We start from the raw sequence: 18,496 nt of genomic DNA on the forward strand, positions 1-18,496 counted from the left end.
GTCACTTGGTACTGGCAAAGTCAGCAATGGGGCAATAAGCATTTTTCCACCCCCAGCAATTTCTTGGCCCATGCAACTGCCCACTTCACCTAGGCAGCCTGCAACAAATCGAGCCAAGCAGGAGAAGCCCATGGAGGCTGCTGCAGGCAGTGACAGTCATGCAGAAAGGGGAAACAGAGCAGCAGAGATGCGTGATAAGGAAAGGGAGAGAGAGTAATATGGCAGTGATTCAGACTCCTTCTCCCACAGAGAGGAGAACAGTGGCTTCACTGGGTGTGAGCAAAGCTGGGGAACTGCCTTAGAAGCAAACAAGGGTCACTATGTTACTACACGCTATAGGACTCAGAATATTAACAATGCCTAGCAGATAAATATCCAAAATCATTGAATTCTATATAAATATTGGGCCAAGTGCCTCCATGGTATACCTGCAACGATTGTACGACAGCAAGGATGGGTTTAGTCCAGTGTGTTTAGATTCTGTATATTATAACCAGATGTTTGGGGGTTTGTTTTCCTTTAATGGATAATAAGGGCCATCCAAAACAGAGTTGCTACTTCGCTTGGGTTTCATTGAAAGAGACACCACTAAAGGGAGAGGAAATCCCCAAAATGATACTCAGTGATTAAGTACATAGAATATAGGATTTCAGCGTTTGCAAATCCTTATTTTCAAATGAACTTGTGGCACTAATCCTCTAATGGCATTATTTCTTTGGAATATATGCCGGATTAAGGAGTCACAATGAGGCAAAGCACAAAAATCCACATTAATCTCTCTCCAGCGGGTGCTGTGTGGGATGCAACTTTAACTATTTTGTTCCAAAATTGGTTCTGTTCCTAACCTTGCCCCAGGTCTACACAGAGGGAAGAGCAGATATAAACAAGTGTGACACTGAGCACTCGGCAGATGGTCACAAACCATTTAACTGGATAGAAAGGGGAAGGCGTTTATTATTTTTAAACTCCAAAAGCTGAGCCTGCCCTGTGCTGTCCATGACGTACTGCAAGAAGCAGACGCACAGATCTGCGAGGCAGGAGCAGGACACGCGTTCAGAAGTATGCCACGGAGGAGATGGCAACTGATGCAGTGAGGCCCAGTCGAGCATTTAACAGGGGCATGGCTGGGTCGCCTAGGCTATTGCAAAGTAATACTCATGTTTTCAGCCCAGTGCAGCAGCCTTACTCTAGTTATCCTGCTTTGCTTTGGGATAACCCTGCTGTCCCCTCTTCCCACATAGCTGCTGTAAAGAAAAGTAAAGATTTGCTTTCTAGGAAGAGGAAACTAGGTCACTGCAAAACTACATTTCCCTTCTCACCGGATTACAGGGATGTTGTCATGGTGCCATGAGGTATTTTCATTATCATTCAACAGCCTAAAGTGGGGACAGAACTTCTGACTGGGCAACACATCACCTAACACACTGATGTCGAGCATTCAGGTTAGCCCAGCCTAACCACTGTAATTGGTGCTTAACACGCTTAAGGATTTCCCCAATTCCAGGGAGCGGAGATTATCAAATATTCCCATTCCACGTTCTCATTGAACTGCAGCAGGCATCGAGTGTCTTGGGCCAGCAGAGCCCGGCATATGTTCACAAACACAGGTTGCCTTGTCTGTGTTTCATCCCTGGCCACTCCGTTGTTAAGCACAAGAAGTGAAATGGTAAAGAGCTGTCAAATTGAATGAGTTCCTTACTGACAGAAATGCTTGGGGTTTTCAACCGTCTGCTCAGCTGAGATACCCGAACACGTGAAGTGAATTAGCACACACAGAGGAGATCTTTCCCAGTGGATACAGGTCTGTAGTGAGATGCTAGTTTCAGAAACTGGGACAGGACAGCCGCTACAGGTGCCAGAAAACCCTAAAACCAACTCGGAGATCCTTTCTGTTTGGCCATAGAAGTGTGCCCTCCATTCCTGCAGGGCAAGACAGTTCATCACAGTGTTTTTGCGCATTTTTTCCTACTGTAAATGTTTCCTAGTGTGGTACTTCTCATAGGCAGGAGGATTTTCCTGATGTTCACTTCAAGTTTTTCTTCTCTTAATCTTACCCCGTTGGCTCCTACCAGCACCCCGTGCCTCATTCCACCCTGTCTGAATCATTTGTACGTTGACACACTGAGTCAAGCCTGTCCTCACGGCTGTTGTCTGCTCAACTGCTTTAAAGGAGTCATTAGTTTTGTTGACCAGCTTTATCATTCCCCACCAAAAGTCCTCCAGTTTGCATATGTCTTTAGTGTATGCGTATCAGTGGATAGTCCCTTGTATTTAAGGAAGTATAAATCATATTGCAACAGGTGCAGACAGAGGTGAGCAGGAAATGATAAGGGAAATGGAGAGTTTGCCACATGAGGAGAGACAAGAAGAGTTTGGTTGGTTTAGCCTACAAAAGCGAAGACTTCATAGATTAAAAAGAATCATCAAAGCCAAAGAGATTCAGAATAAACGGCCGTGAGTATGTTTAAGCTAGAAATTGTAACATTCGCCATCATGGAAATCAGATTCTAGGACAGACAGACAAAAAAAAAGTATAGTGAAGTTTGATATATGTATACGATGTATGAAATGATTGCGTCGTAATGTTGTATCATCCTATTGCCTACAAGCAGATTGTACCGATGATGCGGTAGGACCTCTCCTCTCCTATCTCCCGTTGCCCTAAAAAGAACAGGGGTGCGCTGGTCCTCTGCATTCCTTTTTCTTACTGAACTATGCAACACCCTGCTGACAGCACAGCTTTGCTCAGCCTCCAGCAGTATTTCTGACCAGTATGGACAAAAGGGGTGGGAAAACAAAGAGTTTTTCTTCAGGTAGTCTTGTAACCTGATCTATAAGGTGACTCAGCCTCCTCTAACAACAGCTGTTTCGGGGACATGCAGTGGTTAGCGTGCCGTATCGAAGTCTGTGCTACCACTTCCTGATTTCTGCCTTGTGAGTGATCTAAGCTGGGACATGATCAGAGCATTTAAATGGACTTCTCAAACCTCCCCCAGAAAAGAGAGACCAGGGACAGCAGGCTGACGTCGGGAGACAGTGCAGAGGAATAGAGGCATCAGGAAAGAGCCCACAAACCACTTGTGCAGAGCTGCTGCTATCAAACTGATGAAGACAGAAACTCTTGAAAGAAAAGTACGTGGAAAGTCCGGTTAGGGAAAGAAGTGAGGTTTTGTTTGCATGTCATGGCTTACTTCTCCTGCAAGCCCTGAAAGTGCTGTACAAGGTGAAACAGATCCTCAAGTGTGCCAATGGAAAAGACAGGTATGTTTCTTTGTCTGTTTAAAATAATACCGTTCTACAGCATGAAAACACAGCCAAGGTAACCAGCATTGCTTTACAGCTCAGTAAATGTGCATGTACAGCTATGTATGTTGTTTTGTATAATTTTTGTACTTCAAGAAATACAGCTGTGACAGGCTTTTAAGAGCAAGACTAAACAATGCATCAGCTTTTTGTGATTGTAAGTAGTCTGCCCTTGAACATTTGTATCATGGCAGATAACTTCCAACACAGTAAGAAAACTTACATACCTATATATAGATACATCAGTATATATATCCACATTTATATACACACACACACACACACAAAAAAAAAAGTATGTGTATATAAAACCTACATTTGCTTTATTTTGGCATTTTCCCCCTGGCCTGACTCTTGCTATAATAACATGAAAACCATCTGTGAAATTCATAGGGTTACTGATACTTTTTCATGTGTTTCTCTGTTTTGGAAAGTTGATGCCAGTGACATTATATAACAGATGATTATTAAAATGGTCAAGTTCATGTGCTCTATGGATGGTGGAGAACTGTAGAATGAGTTCTGTTTGTGGGTCTGTACTGGGGAAGGGGGAATCTGTGTGAGCACAGAAATCCTTTCATGAGCTCTGGTGTACTACAGGATCGAGGTCTGAGCACAGGTCATTCCCCCTGCAGTCAACGGCACACAGTGGTACTTGATACATACCTTTTCCATGTAAGGTGGAAAAGCAAAAGTCAATGAATGTCTGCTGTTTTTATGACTGATTGCATGGTTAAAAGCATGTGTGTGCAGGAGAATGCTGGAATTAAAACTAAAGAAAGAGCATTAAATTAATGTTTAGAGAAAAACGAAGCACCTTCAGAATCACTGGATGATGCCATAGTTCGAGTAGTATAAAGAGCAATAAGGGAAGACTGTATGTAAATTATTATAAAGTCAAACTTTAATTTACCTGTGAATTAGCCACTGAAACTGAGGTGACTATAGTACTGACCTGTTCCAAACAAGCTGTCTGGGGGGGCTTGTTTTCTTCCAGCATTGGCACACTCCCAGTGATCATAGCTACAATATCTGGTTGTTTTCCGCACTCTCACTTCAGCTTTGCTCTAAGGTTAATGGGGTTTCATTTGCACGTTCCACCCTGAACTTGGGAGCCTGTGACATTGTTCAGGCAAGGATATCCGTGTACTCCCTGTTGCACATCCCCTCCTCTCACCTTCCTGACTGCCGGACTGGTCTTTGGCGTGAAGAATCATGTTGGTGCCAAACTTAACCTGGTTTCCCCTCAGAACGGGGACATATCAGCCTTGCTTCTTTAATGTGGCCACAAGACTCTGAACTGAACCTGGGGATTAAGTGACAGGAGAAGCAGCAGGTTAGCCCTTCAGCACTCGGTGGCCAGGTGGGGTGGCCTTAGGAGCAGTCTGCATTAACAAGGCAACAGAGAGTGATACTTGTACCATCGAGAACTGGGACCACTGAGTCTGCTGTGATAGTACTGAGCATTACCAGTTCCTTTTGAAGGAGGAGAACTGAGTTCAGAGACTGGTCTACTAAATAGTGCTTTTCTGATATTAGCATGGAGGGAATGGTAGGAAATTTGCAGTGCATCTGCCACTATGAAAGAAGGTAAGCAAGAGTAAACGTTACTAAAACTAATTCTTTCTATGTCTGCTGATCCCCTGAAAGATGACATTCAGAGCTGCCAGAATAAGCATGAAGAGGACATCCTGAAGAGCTCCCCATTTGACTTTGTTATAAAACAGTTCCAAGGGAAGAGGTCCTCTCCTGGAAAAAGAAAAGAGCAGCCTTCAGCCATTGAAAAATTCTTCAGGGGCTTTGACTTTGGGAAATCTGAAGACAAGGACAGAAGGGAAATTGAAGAAACAGAAATAAACGACTCTGGAACTGATGATCAGAGTGAGAAGCAAGATCTCTCTGTAGAAGGTAATGCTGGTACAATAATGAAATATATGTGCATATTTTAATTTCATAGAAAATCAGTTGCTTGCTAGCCAAAATCCTGTATTTTGCTGCCTACAGTTTATCCTTTAGCCAGGATTTGCTTCTATTTGGAACATAATCAAGGATGTGCCCTCTAATTTGATAGGTGCCAAGCAAGGAGTGAGATCCATGTTGCTGAGGAGGGATAAAGCTTTTGGGTGACCTCTCTCTTGATCTCCAATGTGTTAGGGTCAGCTCGTTAGTTGCAGAGCTTATTTGGTTTCAAAGACAAGCTTTGAGCAGTAGCTTGGCTTGTTGTATTTAAGATTGGTCTCTGTCTGCCCTGCTGCTAGAGCAATCTGAAGACAACAAGAGCAGATGTTTCCTACCACTTGACACTGGTGAGGGGGAGGGGAAGGGAATGGAAATTCATCATGTATGTTATTTTGCGCACACAAGAATACTTTTTACATCCACACCAGAGAAAATGAGGCTATTTTTAAAAAGGAGCTGGACGGTGAGGCTTAGAAACCCAGCCTTTGTCCTAAGAGTTTTGGGTAGGTTTGGGGAAACAATGAGGGGACAGGTACTGAGAATGGGATTGCTATTTTGTGTAATTTTTGACTGCTTTTTTTCCAGCTATAGGCATTAGATGAAACTACTCATTTGTTAAAGGGTTTAGCAATGAATGTAAATGCAATTTCCCTTCCTGTACAAACTGCATGGAAGAAGAAGGTAAGTGGGAGTTGCTTTGCAAAGCCGAGAAAAGCAGGAACTGCCTTACACAGACAATGTGTGAAAATGAACACAGGCTGTCATAAAGGAAGCAGCAGGCTCACTACACAATTGCAGGGCCACTTGGTGCTAACTGATCAAGTACAGGCTCTATTGCAGCAGTGCGGCTACAGTGCAGGCACACAGAGGTGGTTTTATGACTTGTGCATCCAGAATAGCCGCAGTTCAGAGTTTTGCATGGATTTTATGTCCTTGACCTGGTGGTGCAAACATCCAAAGTAACTGGCATAAGGTAGCGTGGAGATGTGCAACAGGAGATTCTTTTCTCACTCTGCATCAGGAGCGTTGTAGTGATTTGATCTATAGTGATCTTAGCGCTCAGGTTGTTGGTCCACATTGATCAAAAATAGAGCCCAGTTTACTAAGATTTAGTTGGTTTCCTAAAATCTTCACCCGACAGCCACAGACAGGTTTTACACATTGTGTTAGTAGCAGAGGTAACCAGGGCCCTATTTCTTTGTTACTCAGATGGACTTTCACATCTCATTTCTGAAGCGGAGTCACCATCTGGTGAGCAGAGATTTAACCAGTTTATGCAGAAACTAGGAAAGAAACCCAACAGCAAGAATCTGGATCTAAATAATTGTGCATTAAGTGCAGCAGATGTAACAGAGCTGGGTAAATACACATTTTATTCAACCATTCACTTGATACTTTTCTTTAATTCTTATTTGCCTATTCAATTATTCACTCTCCTCTTTTCCCTTCCCTTTCTTTTATACAGGCCTGGCTTTATTTAATATTTCATCTGGTGGCCCCAGGTCTCTGAGGAATGTTAATTAATAAATTATATAAATTATGTAATATATATAAAAATCTAAAAATCATACAGGTCTGTGAAACAGATGAATGTCCTTACACTCAAGCTACAGATAAGAAAACTGAGGTACAAATTGTCATGGCTTTATAATGCTGTATTGGTTGTAGAAAGCATCTCTGTATTAAGATGTATTGGCATCCAGGGTGTGCAGATAACACGCAAACAAAATAAGCTTTTTCTTTTCTTTTTTTTTTTTTGCAGCTTCTTTACTGCCGTTTCTCCCAGAGCTGGAAGAGATCAGCCTGTCCTGGAATGGTTGTGTTGGTGGGACTTTGAAAGCTCTTACTCTTCGTCTTCATCATGTGAACCTGTTAAAAGTCCTTCGACTTAACAACTGCAGGCTGACAGCTGAGGATGTCACCTCCTTAGGTACAGGATTTCATTTACACTTACTTCAGACAGCTTGGGTCTAATGTAATCGAACTCATCTCTTCCTACATCGTACCCCTGCTACTTCCACACTGGGCAATGTAAACTCCCACTGTCAAAACAATGCTCATCTTGATTCCTTATGAAGTGAGTCAGAAATTCCTGTCAGAAATGAAACTTTTAAATTTCAGAAATAGCTGTGAGGGGACTTCTTTCATCTCTTCCGAAATGACCCAGTACAGAGGATGTTGGAAGTTAGCCAAATAAAATAGAGCAGAACTGTACAGGACGGTAAATTCAGACTTGTGACTTGTATTGATTTCCCTATAGACTAGACTTTCTGGGTCCTGGCACAGGTCTACAATGATGGCCAAGCAGTCTGCGTGTGATGTAACAATGACTTGCGGTCTATATTGCTCCTTAGACAAGGTGAGAATTTATACAATGTTGCTGCAGTAGCAACAATTCATGGCATACACCAATTTTCCTGGCAAGTCATACAAAATATAATAATTTGAGAATTAAGTGGCTAACCTTCCTCTTTAATATAGTCAAAACCTGTATTTTTGTCTTGCACTGAAATTGATATCTAGAATGAATCACCTTAGACTTCTGTAACAGGAGAGGCATTTGAAATTGTTCCTCAACTTGAAGAACTGGATTTATCATGGAACAGTAACATAGGTGGAAAACTATCACTCCTGACAAAAAAACTCCAGAAAGGCTGCAAGATAAAACTTCTGAAAATTACAGACTGTAACCTGACGGCAAAGGATGGAGAATCCCTTGGTATGTGTACCCACATAGCTGGACTGAGAGACTGGCTTCACAAAAATGTAACTTAGATTATGGCTGTATTGAGCTCAATATTAGTTGAAAGTTAATTTATTTCATGCTCTGCATTATAATAGTATTTACCACACAGTATTGGGATTTAATGCACTTTCTTCCAAAGAAGAAAGTTGCTTTCTCTAATCATGTGAGGTAGGGTTGAGAAGAAGAAGAATAGCTAGACCTAAACCACAGTCTGGCTGCCTCAGTGGTCCAGGGTTGCTGGATCCTTTGAGACCCTGAGCAAGTCATGTGTGCCAAAATTTCCAACATTGATTGCTTAAAATTCAACAGCTGCATAGGTAGTTAGCCATGGGATGGGAAAGAAGGCCTAAGGGATGGGAATTTAGGCTGAGTTGGCAACCACTGATCACCCCTCCCCTCCCTCCTCTCACCATAGCTTAATCCTGTGTGGTCTTTTGATCCTACTCTGTGTTTTAAAAGATATTTTCTTCCTAAAGAGAAGCCCCTGTGCTCTCATCTCCACTGCAGGAGATGGCCATAAGCAACATACAGTCCTAAATCTTTTCATTAGAAATTTTTCTTTCTCTTTGTATTCCTGCTTTTTATTCCCCTGTATTTTTCTAACTGTCCTTGTGTTTTTTCACCTTTATTTTCACCTGGTTTTCTTGATTCCTATCCAGTCTTTGTTTTGCTGTATTTTTTAGGTAGAACAGGAACTTAGTAAGTCTAAACCACACATATAGGCAAACCCAGCCTACCTCTTCCTGTTTGTCATGGTGCTATATTTTTCTAGGGTTCATCTGTATATATTCTGGACAATTATCAATTCTGGTTTTCTTTTTTTTTTTTTCCTCAGCTGAAATTCTAAATGTGATCCCAAACCTCGAAGTATTAGATCTCTCTATCAACAAACACATCGGCTGCAGCATGAATATTATTGCTCAGGATCTGAAAAATGTGCCAGGCTTGAAAGAGTTAAACTTACACATGTGTGGATTAAAGCAAGACAGCCTCCAGGGCTTAGGTTAGACTTTATGTTCAGAAAGACTTTCAGTCTGAATAAATTGTACATCTGAAAACCATTTAAGAAAGGCAATGAGGTGGGATTTTGCTGATGGTTTGGCAGTATTAATGGGCAATCGTTATTTGCTGTTTGAGGATTGATAAAAGACTACAGAGACTTTCAGCAGGAGTAGCATTTATCTTCCCTGAGCTCAAGCATCTGAAAGTCAGTGGGGAGAGTCACCGTCCACACCATTTATCTGCGACACATCTTGGGGTAGATTAATGGCTCTCTGGACATGCTTCCTCTCTCCCCAGACAGAACATAGACAAGGGCACAGACAGGCTAGCTAACTTTTAACAAGCTAATCCTACGCTCAGAGCAGAATCCAAATTCACCATATCACTTAATGAGTGTCCAGTGAAGCCATATGAAATGGGCTTATTATCTGTGTCTCTCCCTAGTGGAGGTCTTATCCATAAGACAATTAATTAATTGCACTAATTAGCACATCCAGTAGTAATTTCAGCAAAACGTTGAGGATTGAATGGATCTGCGGGATGAGCTGGCCTCACCTTCACCTGCTCTTTTAGAGAAGAATGGTGTTGCATAGATGGGGAAGCTTTGCGATACTACTGTATGTCTCCTGTGATTATACGCTGAAGCTTAGTCTAAGAGCTTTGCCTGCAATACCTTGTGCAAACTTTGACGTTAAAGTAAATAAACGCTAAAGCCTGTGACCTGTGCTATTGTAGCAGCTGGTGACCAGCATGCTCCCTTTTCCGTTTCAGACACTGCTTTACAGCACCTTGCTGAGCTAAGAAAATTAGACATATCGTGTAACAAAGAGATTGGTGGTGGCTTTAAAGACTCAACAGCTCATTTGGCCAGCTTGAAAAACCTCGAAGTCCTTGATCTCCACCAGTGCTGTGTAACAGAAGAGGACATGACCGTTTTGTGTAAGGACATGTTGAGGAAATCCATTAAGAATGCAGGTTTTGACTTCTGAAAATATCTCAAAGGCATAAGAGATTCTGCCTAACCTAGTCTAGCAGATCTCAGTACATTTTCATTAGGCCGTTCTGGAAGTGAGTGTGGAGAATAGCTTTCTTGATCAATATGGAATGTTTTTTTGCTGTATCAAAGGAAATCTTATAGTGTCTGATCCCATGTGGAACTAAGGACCTGAATCTTCCATGATTCAGACTCATGATGTGCATGTAGGAACTGCCACCAAGCACTGCTTTTTTTGATAATCGGTAATTTTGGAAATATCCAGAGCCAGTTCCCCCACTGGTATAAATTGGCACGGATCCAAGGTGCATATGTGCATGTAACTGTAACTGCCTAAAACTCCCTTAGTGAACTTTAAGTCAAGTAGAGTGTGATGTTAGGAGATCTTGCATTGCTGCTCTCTGTTTTATAGAAAAGCTGAAGACTATAGTCTCTAGGTTGAATTGATCCAACTCATAAATACTGTTAGGAAGAAGAACACATTTCCTATTCAATCAGTGAGACAGTTTATTCTTCTGTGTGCATTATCATAATTTTTTTATATTGGTTTTTACTCTTTAGAACAACAACAACAAAAAATCCTATATTGCCCATGTTATTTTCCATGATAAAGAAAATAATTCGAAAAGCTGCTGCTGAAGCAGTGGGAAATATTAACTGTTAGTAATAGCAATCATGATTTATTTTTAATTTCTTGACCAATAGAGAATAATCACATTAATATAAAGGAGTTTCAGTTAGCAGTGAAGACATTTGGAAATAACCCGCATCTCATTTAATGTTAAATTCCCTACTTCGCCTAGAAAATTTCAACAGGAAGCTGTATTCTGACAACATTCCACACAGTATGTAATACCTAATTTCTTAAACATTCCTACTGAAAATGACAAGGCTATTTATGGAGTAAAACATTACTCACCATAAATTTGAGTGTCAAAACTTGGCCTTGACGTTTGGATTGATTTATAAAGAAAAGAAATTATGTCAGGCAAATATACAACTACATATTTGTTCTGGATCAGTGACTGTCTAATAAATATTTCATGTTTTCATAGCCCAGGTGATACCTTTACTCTCCAGTCTTCAAGAGCTGAATTTGTCCTCAAATAAAAATGTAGGAGTCTCATCTGATCCTCTTCTGGGCAGGCTCAGGTTTTTACCGAAGTTGAAATCTGTGGCCATCAGCAATTGTGGTTTAGGCGAAGAGTCATTTTCATCACTAGGTAGGAATGTGTTTTTTTAAAGTGTGTCTATTCTCTGTGTATCCTTGTGGGACAAAGCACTTCATTCTCCTTTGGCGGAACTCCAGAGATCGTGGTTACATTATACCACAGGTCCTGAGTGAAAAAGCCTGTAATGAAACCAGTGCTTCACGGGGACCTGGTTGCAAGGGAAGACCATTGTATGTCTTCCCCTAATATACCTGACTGGATAAAGTCCTTTTAGTCCTTTGTCTGATAGTGAGCTTTCAAATACTCCCTAATTCTGGAAGAGAAATCAAAACATGATTTCATATTATGCTGTAATTACAGTTTGGTTGTAACACTGCATTTGCAGTTTAGTGGGGTAAAGTTTTCGCTGGATGTTTTTCACCTCATGGCAGGCGAAAGTTTCAGTAGAAACTTTCTGGGATAGGGTTAAGCACGGGGCAATGGAGGAACTGAGGCAATGACTGCAGTAGCGGAAAAGATATTGCACAGCCCTGAAGAAAAGTCCAATCTAACACAGGATATGTAAACTCAACCTCTTTTGCCTGCTTATTGCAAATCTCGGTGGATTAGCGGCTACACTGTCCCTTTGATAGGCGTTCCATATGGCACATGAAATCTAAGTACAGAGGGATCTGTTAGTTACTGTGTATTGTGCACTTATAATATATTTTGTATTGTTTACTAGTGACATTGAAACCTATAGTAAAACTTGACTGCCTTCAGCAGAAGCAGTAGCAAGCTAAACTGGTCTGAAGTCCCTGCAGGCACAGTACTATATTTATATCATTACATTTATGTAAGAGTGACATCATGGAAATCGGTGTTGTCAAAAGATACAGAGCATTTCACCTTGCATGGTGAGTTCACAGTAAAAAATTGCTGTCTTTAAATTGATATAAAATGGTTTGAAAACAAGCTGTTACATTAAACTGACTTCAGTGGGACAAGGTTAAGCCAATAACATAAACAGAAAGACAAGAAACCCTTCCACAGAGTCCTTAAAGGTTCTATAGGCAGGCCCTTCCTATATTCTTTAAAGAGCACAGGAGATATTTTTTGTCTGACTTTTATTGGGATAAAATAAGTAATTCTAAGCACAAGTAGGCAGCCTGTTAGGAGCCTATTTACAGGTGAATTGCTGGTGAGGTGTCTATTGAGGCCATGTTGTTTTCTCTCATAAGTAAGCAGAAGTTGCTGGTCTTAATCTTTTCAGCTGAAGCTGCCCTTCACCTTCCTGAACTGGAGATATTAGACCTTTCTTGGAATAAGTGCGTTGGTGGGAACCTAAAGCTGCTTTTGGGAGCACTAAAGCTTGCAACGGAGATTCAAGTGTTAAGACTGAGCAGCTGTAACTTGGTGGCTGAAGATTTGGCACTTCTAAGTACGTATAACATGGTATTTACTAGCAGTCAAGGAGCCAGGGCATTTAGACCACAATTCAGAAGGGACTTGTTCCATGGGCTGAGCACGTTTTTGCATAAATCAAATGAAAAGATGGAAAATACAGCAGTATTTTTCCCAGAAAGGGTTTTCATTTTGCTGAAGACTGTGTCCTGTACATGCACAGTGCAAAAGCTGAAAAGGATAAAAATGCAAAGAATCATTTTAGCAGAGTTTTATCTATTAATACAAAAAGACAGCACTTAGAAAAATGTAGGTTTTACGTCTGTTTTTTATATCAGATATTTAAAGCTGCCTCTGAGGAGTTTTATTTTGCTCGGTTGCTGGTTTTGGGTTCAGTAATTTATGGGAAATGTACGTGCTGACAGCCAGTAATACAGGCACTACCGGCTCTCAGTCCATTCGGTGTGTTTCTGGAGTCAAACTCTTATGGGAGAATTAAAACAGAAATATTTTAGCCCACCTCTTAGCAGCTGCTAAGAAATACTGGAAAATAGGAACCCAATGAAGGAATACATTCTAGGATCCTTTTAAAAACCTGTTTATTTTATAATCATCCTTGTGATTCTGTGGGCCTGACTCATGGGTTTTGAGTGTCTGAGATTGGCAGTAGCTGTGTCACAGCTATTAAGGCCCCATAATCTGAAGGCTGGTGAGATGAAGCCTGAATATTTTTGACTTTACAAACATCACCCTTGATGGGTGTCTCCTTTGCCAATCATACATTAAGGATCCCAGTTCCCTTTAAGGCTATATTAGGCCCATTACCCTCCCACAGTGAGAGATGGCTGTTGTAATCACACAACCTCATCTAGTTTTGCTTTCCTCTTTCTAAATCTCCCTGTAAAGCCTGTCTGCCTATTTTAATTGGCACTTGATATAACCTCCTTCCAACTGACTCAAAGCTTTTCAGGTTGCCATACAATTTTAACTGCGTACTTCTGTTCCTTTTGAATTGCCTGCATTTTAAATGTAAACTCCTTCAGCTGTGATAAAACGATCTTTCTGAGATCAACAGCAAGTGATTTTATGTTGCTGAGGAATTGAATCTTGCTGTTTGACTGCTGAAAGGCCTTAAATAATATGGTATTATTTAAAAAGCTTTTCAAGCAATTGCTAAGATGTATTAGTTGTGTTTGTGTCTGTCATTTCTTGCAGTGTTACTGACTCAGGATGGCCATCTAGCCAGATTACGGAAGCTGGATTTGAGTTATAATAACAACGTCTCTGACGAAGGGTGGGTCGTTTTCTGTCAAGGCTTAGCAGTATTCAAAGAACTCTCAGAGCTGGATGTCAGTCTTCGCCCATTGTCCTGCCGAGACTGTGGGACATGGTTCAGCGAGTTGTTAGCAGCACTGACAAAGCTGCCTGCCTTGGCAGAGCTGGGGATGCAAAGATGGGTCCTTTCAGAATCGCAGCGGAAACAACTGGAAAGCTTTAATCAAGACAACAGAAGAAACATTCGTTTTGACTGTTGATGGAGGTTGAAGGTTTCTGGAAGGTCTTTCACAAGCAGCACATGAACCAAGTATTTATGTATCTCTGACTTAGAAGACTGACTAGTTTTTAGTAATCTCGTCTCATGAGAGCTCTTGAAATAGTTCCATAATTATATAAAACTGTTATTTAACCCTCTACATGCATAGATCATTCAATTTAATAACATATTCTTTCAGATTCTCTGGGCCATGCTTATACTTCTATGCTGACACTACTATATATGCTTAATCTTCGTGTTGTGAATACAGCAATGATTACTGTCAAAAGAGCAATGATGATTTCAGATGGACATACTGCAGGTTTGCCAATGGAGGGAAGTGGCTGGGATGTGTGCTAATGCAGATGGGTGGGCAGTGTGAATGTGGCCTCGTGTGTATAAGGAAAATGCCTCTAATGTGGAAAATACTTGAAACTTCTGTGTTTTAAATTTTAGTTTCTTCTCCCCCCAAACTTTTGCCTCTTTGAATGCATTAAATCTGCATAATTGTGAGATTTGGAAAGCATCCCAACAACTCAGGATTATATATTAGTCCAGTAAGGAGAATACAGAAGGAGCTGTTCTGCCTCTGCTCTGGCCCTTGATGCCATCTCATAGTGTAAATGAGAAACAGCATAAAATCAAGGTAAGAAACAGCATAAAATCAAGGTAAGAAACAGTTGATTGGTGTCTTTGCAGGTCTCGGGCAAGGGAAATGCTGTGGTAGGTTAAATCAGAGATATGTACTGCTACCTTAGCAAGGATTTTGGATACAGAGCAATCCATAAGCGTTCTGGATAAGGCTATGCAAAAGACTTGAGGATACTTCAGGGATGCTCCTTCTCATCCTGAGCTGTTTCAGCCTTACCCAGACTGTGCTTTCTGTATAGACGCTTTTGTGACATGCAGCACAAAACCAAACTTCCAGATCTAAGAGTCTGATCTAGAGTGTATGAAAGCCAGTGGGATTCCCCGCAGTGCCTTCATGCTCCCTGCATTCAGGATTAATCCATTAACCTTCACGACACCTTGTGACGTAGACAGTGTTCTTATCCTTACCCTAAAGATGAAGGAAATAAGCAAAGTCTATTATTCAAAGCTACAGGGCAGCTGCTAGCTAAGAACAGAGCACTGTGCTCTGTGCCCAAGTCTTGTTAGAAAAAGCACCAACTTGGGTCATGTAAGTGGCTCTTCCTTTTTTCATTTGATGATTTCTTATTTGGCATTTTATTGTATTTGCTTACACAGAGCCAAATTCTGGCATAGTCACTCGTGTCATGGAGCATGTTAACCCACACGTGAGCTCAAAGACTGCAGTGGGATTATTCATTGGTAAGGTATTTTAGGAAGTAAAGATATTAGATCTGCGCACTGAGTGAGGAGTCTTAGAGAAATCCTGAGGCAGCTTGAGGGATAAAGTACTGCTCAATTAGCCCTGAGTATATCTACATGCTGCAGCAATCTCCTGGAGGAGAGGCACAACAGGATCATTCAGTGGCACTTTCCTAACTTGCTAGGACCTCTCTCAGCAAGTTCTCCCATGTAGATGCAGATCAATATTCAGCTTTCAGTCCGGGTGACCCTTCCAACTGGGATCAGGGTTATAACCAGCAGCTGATACCTCTTGATCATTTAATCCATGATTTCATGTGAGGGTCTCTATGGACTTCCTGGTTCCAGTTTCAGTTCCACTTGAAAAGTGTGCTTGGCTCCCCCAGCTCTGAGAAATGTGAGATGAACTGGAGTGTCTTGGTCAGAGGTAGCAGGGAATTGCTGCCATGTGGGATCAGTTATTTTCTACAGAGATCCTCAACCTCTGAAATGAAGCAAAGAGCCCCTGTTTCATACAGGGATAACGAGAGACTTTCAAGCAGTTACTCAAGCCAGGAGAGTTACTCTAATTTGGAAGTACCATCATCTCTGTTTAACTGCAGCACACCAACCTCTTCTCTTAATCACTTGCCTTCCTGTTAGTTTCCTCCTCAAACCTGCCTTTGGTCCAACTGGGAAATTGATCCTTTATCTCTTCTGTGAGAATCCCTGTGAATCACTCTTTTCCCACTTGAACCTCTCTCTCTAATTCAGTAAAGCAACTGGCCCATGTTTAATGTCCAGTATCTGTTGTAATCTTACTGACTGAACTGGACTTCAGTGTTGGGGTTTCTTGCTTTGTCATAGTTGGGTTCCTCATTCTCAGCTCCAGAGCACAGCACGGACTCGCTGCTAGCAACCTCTCCACTTGCTGTTCATGATCCCCTTCTCATTCCTTTGCCCTGTCATGGTTCTATCATACCTATTGTGCCACTAAAAAGCTTTTATTAAATCAGTTCTATTAAATGTCCTGTCTATCTGCCAATCTTCCCGGAAATCTCTCTCTTCCAGTGATTGCTTCCTCAGTAGTCTCTGAATCATCCTTCTTTGTGTTCCTCTTTGCCTTCACTTAGGGTGAAAAAATTTCATAAGACACCTCCAAACAATCAAAACAACATCAGTTAGGTAGTAAAATGGAAAACCGAAACTGAGCCATCCCACTTTTCTGCACTACCAGCTCTCTCCTGCCAACAAGCATATTAATGAGGTTTCAGTATCAATTGACTCGAGAGCCAAACAGAAGTAAGATCCATATCCTGGATGCAGATGTAGCCGTAGCATTCAGAGAGCACTACCTGGAGGTGGAGCTCTAGGAAGAGCTGGGTCTCAGTGACCCTGCCTTTACCACCACGACCTCTGAGGCAACTCAGACAAGGGGAGAGAGAGCAGGACTGCAGTTCCGACCAGCCAATTAAACTAAATAAAGGGTTCTCCTCCCACCCACTTGTGCATTTTGAATCTGCACAGTGGTCCCGGTCCAGCTCTGTGCTTTATGTATGCTGCAGATAAAACTCTGCAGGGGTTTAAGAAGTAACCGAGCAATATAGAATAAAAACTAGACAAGGACATCACATGCCTAGGACAAACAGCTATTTGTAAAGTACTGTGAAAGACATGGTTGCATATAAATTTGGCATGCTAGAATTATAGTAAGGAGTGTTTGTCATGGTTCTTTTGAATAACAAAGATGTTATGACATGCCAGGACCCAGAATCATTGCAGAATATTGCATTCTTTCAAATAAGCCTGTCGTACACAGACATTTTACAAACTTGTCACCAAGGTATCTCAGACATGAGCGGTAACACTAAGGATTTGACAGCTTGCAGTCATTCAAAATACTATAACTACAGATTGTCAAAACATCAGTGAACAGTTTTACAAAAGTGTAGAGATACTTACAAAACAGCTTTTTACAGCTCTGTAAGACAGGATGGTAATGCAGGTTCTGGCAGAAGTGCATATGTTCTGACTGCCTGGAATCCTCCTCCATATTTCCAAACAAGGTATTGATAATTTCTGAATGTAAAACTCATTAAATAACTGCTAATAGGTGGGGCCACAAGTACTGTTTCACTCTAGATATGGCTGTACCTCACTGACTGGAAAACAGTTTTCTAAGAATTGCATGTAAAATATTTTTGGATTCAGAACAAAGAACACTTCATTGCACCAGATTCCTACAGATTAGATTAATATCCAGTTAATCAGCTGCCTTTATGCTTTGAGACAACATACATTCAGAATGAGACATCTCAAGAATATTTTGGAATCTGCCTGATTCAGCTGGAGTCAATGTTGACAAAAACACAAAAACAAACCTCAACACACAAAAGCAAACAGCTGCAGCACAAAGAACAGGCATGATGGGGAGCATTCTTGCGAGCTCCCCATAAACAGCACATGGATGAGGCACAAACAATTCAGTCTGTGCATGTAATGAATGTATGTATTGAACATCTCACCAGAGCATTTAAAATTCAAAGTATCTTCTCCCAAACACAGAAGGATGGGACTCGGGCTCTCCTAGCAAAGCATTTACTTCACTAGGTGAAGACTATTCACCTGGCAGCCAGGTAGCCAAATCCAGCTTTCAGAAGTCCTGCTAATTGGCACACCAACAGTGCTAGTGAACTAAGCCGCGCAGAAATGCAATGAACTGGGGAAGATGGAAAGACTGGGCTGGGGAGCACCCCCAGAGAGCTGGTTCCTCACCACCCCCCTGGAATCACTGGTGCTGACCCAGTGAGTCTTCTCACATTGGGGGGTCTGCTTGGAGCTGAGCTCTGGGAAACACCCTTTTCCTTGGACTCCTGAGGTTGAGACGGGTCACAGGGGAGGACCTCCTGTCCACCTGGCTTGGGCACAGCGCTTCCCCCACCCTCCCGGTTCCTAACTTTTATCCTATTTGGCTCCCTTACAATTACAGGATGAGCCCTGAACGATGCACTGCATTCCTTCCTTCCCTTCTCTCCCTCCTTCTTCCAAAATGCTTACTGGTACTTGTGTCCTTAAGGCCACAAACGCAAAGA

At 41.7% G+C, this 18,496-nt stretch overlaps 1 protein-coding gene across 1 annotated transcript; it reads left to right on the plus strand.

The window, feature by feature from the left end:
* Positions 1 to 2,858: 2,858 nt before the first annotated feature.
* LRRC31 (leucine rich repeat containing 31) lies at positions 2,859 to 14,094 on the plus strand. Its single transcript, XM_075157426.1, has 10 exons — positions 2,859 to 3,261; positions 4,954 to 5,211; positions 6,472 to 6,621; positions 7,025 to 7,192; positions 7,814 to 7,981; positions 8,844 to 9,011; positions 9,782 to 9,949; positions 11,060 to 11,227; positions 12,429 to 12,596; positions 13,775 to 14,094. Exons 1-10 carry the CDS (start codon positions 3,249 to 3,251, stop codon positions 14,092 to 14,094), a joined length of 1,749 nt encoding a protein of 582 aa, XP_075013527.1. The 5' UTR covers positions 2,859 to 3,248.
* Positions 14,095 to 18,496: the final 4,402 nt, after the last annotated feature.

The sequence above is a fragment of the Calonectris borealis genome, chromosome 9, assembly GCF_964195595.1.
Source record: "Calonectris borealis chromosome 9, bCalBor7.hap1.2, whole genome shotgun sequence".
Classification (NCBI taxonomy): Eukaryota; Metazoa; Chordata; class Aves; order Procellariiformes; family Procellariidae; genus Calonectris; species Calonectris borealis.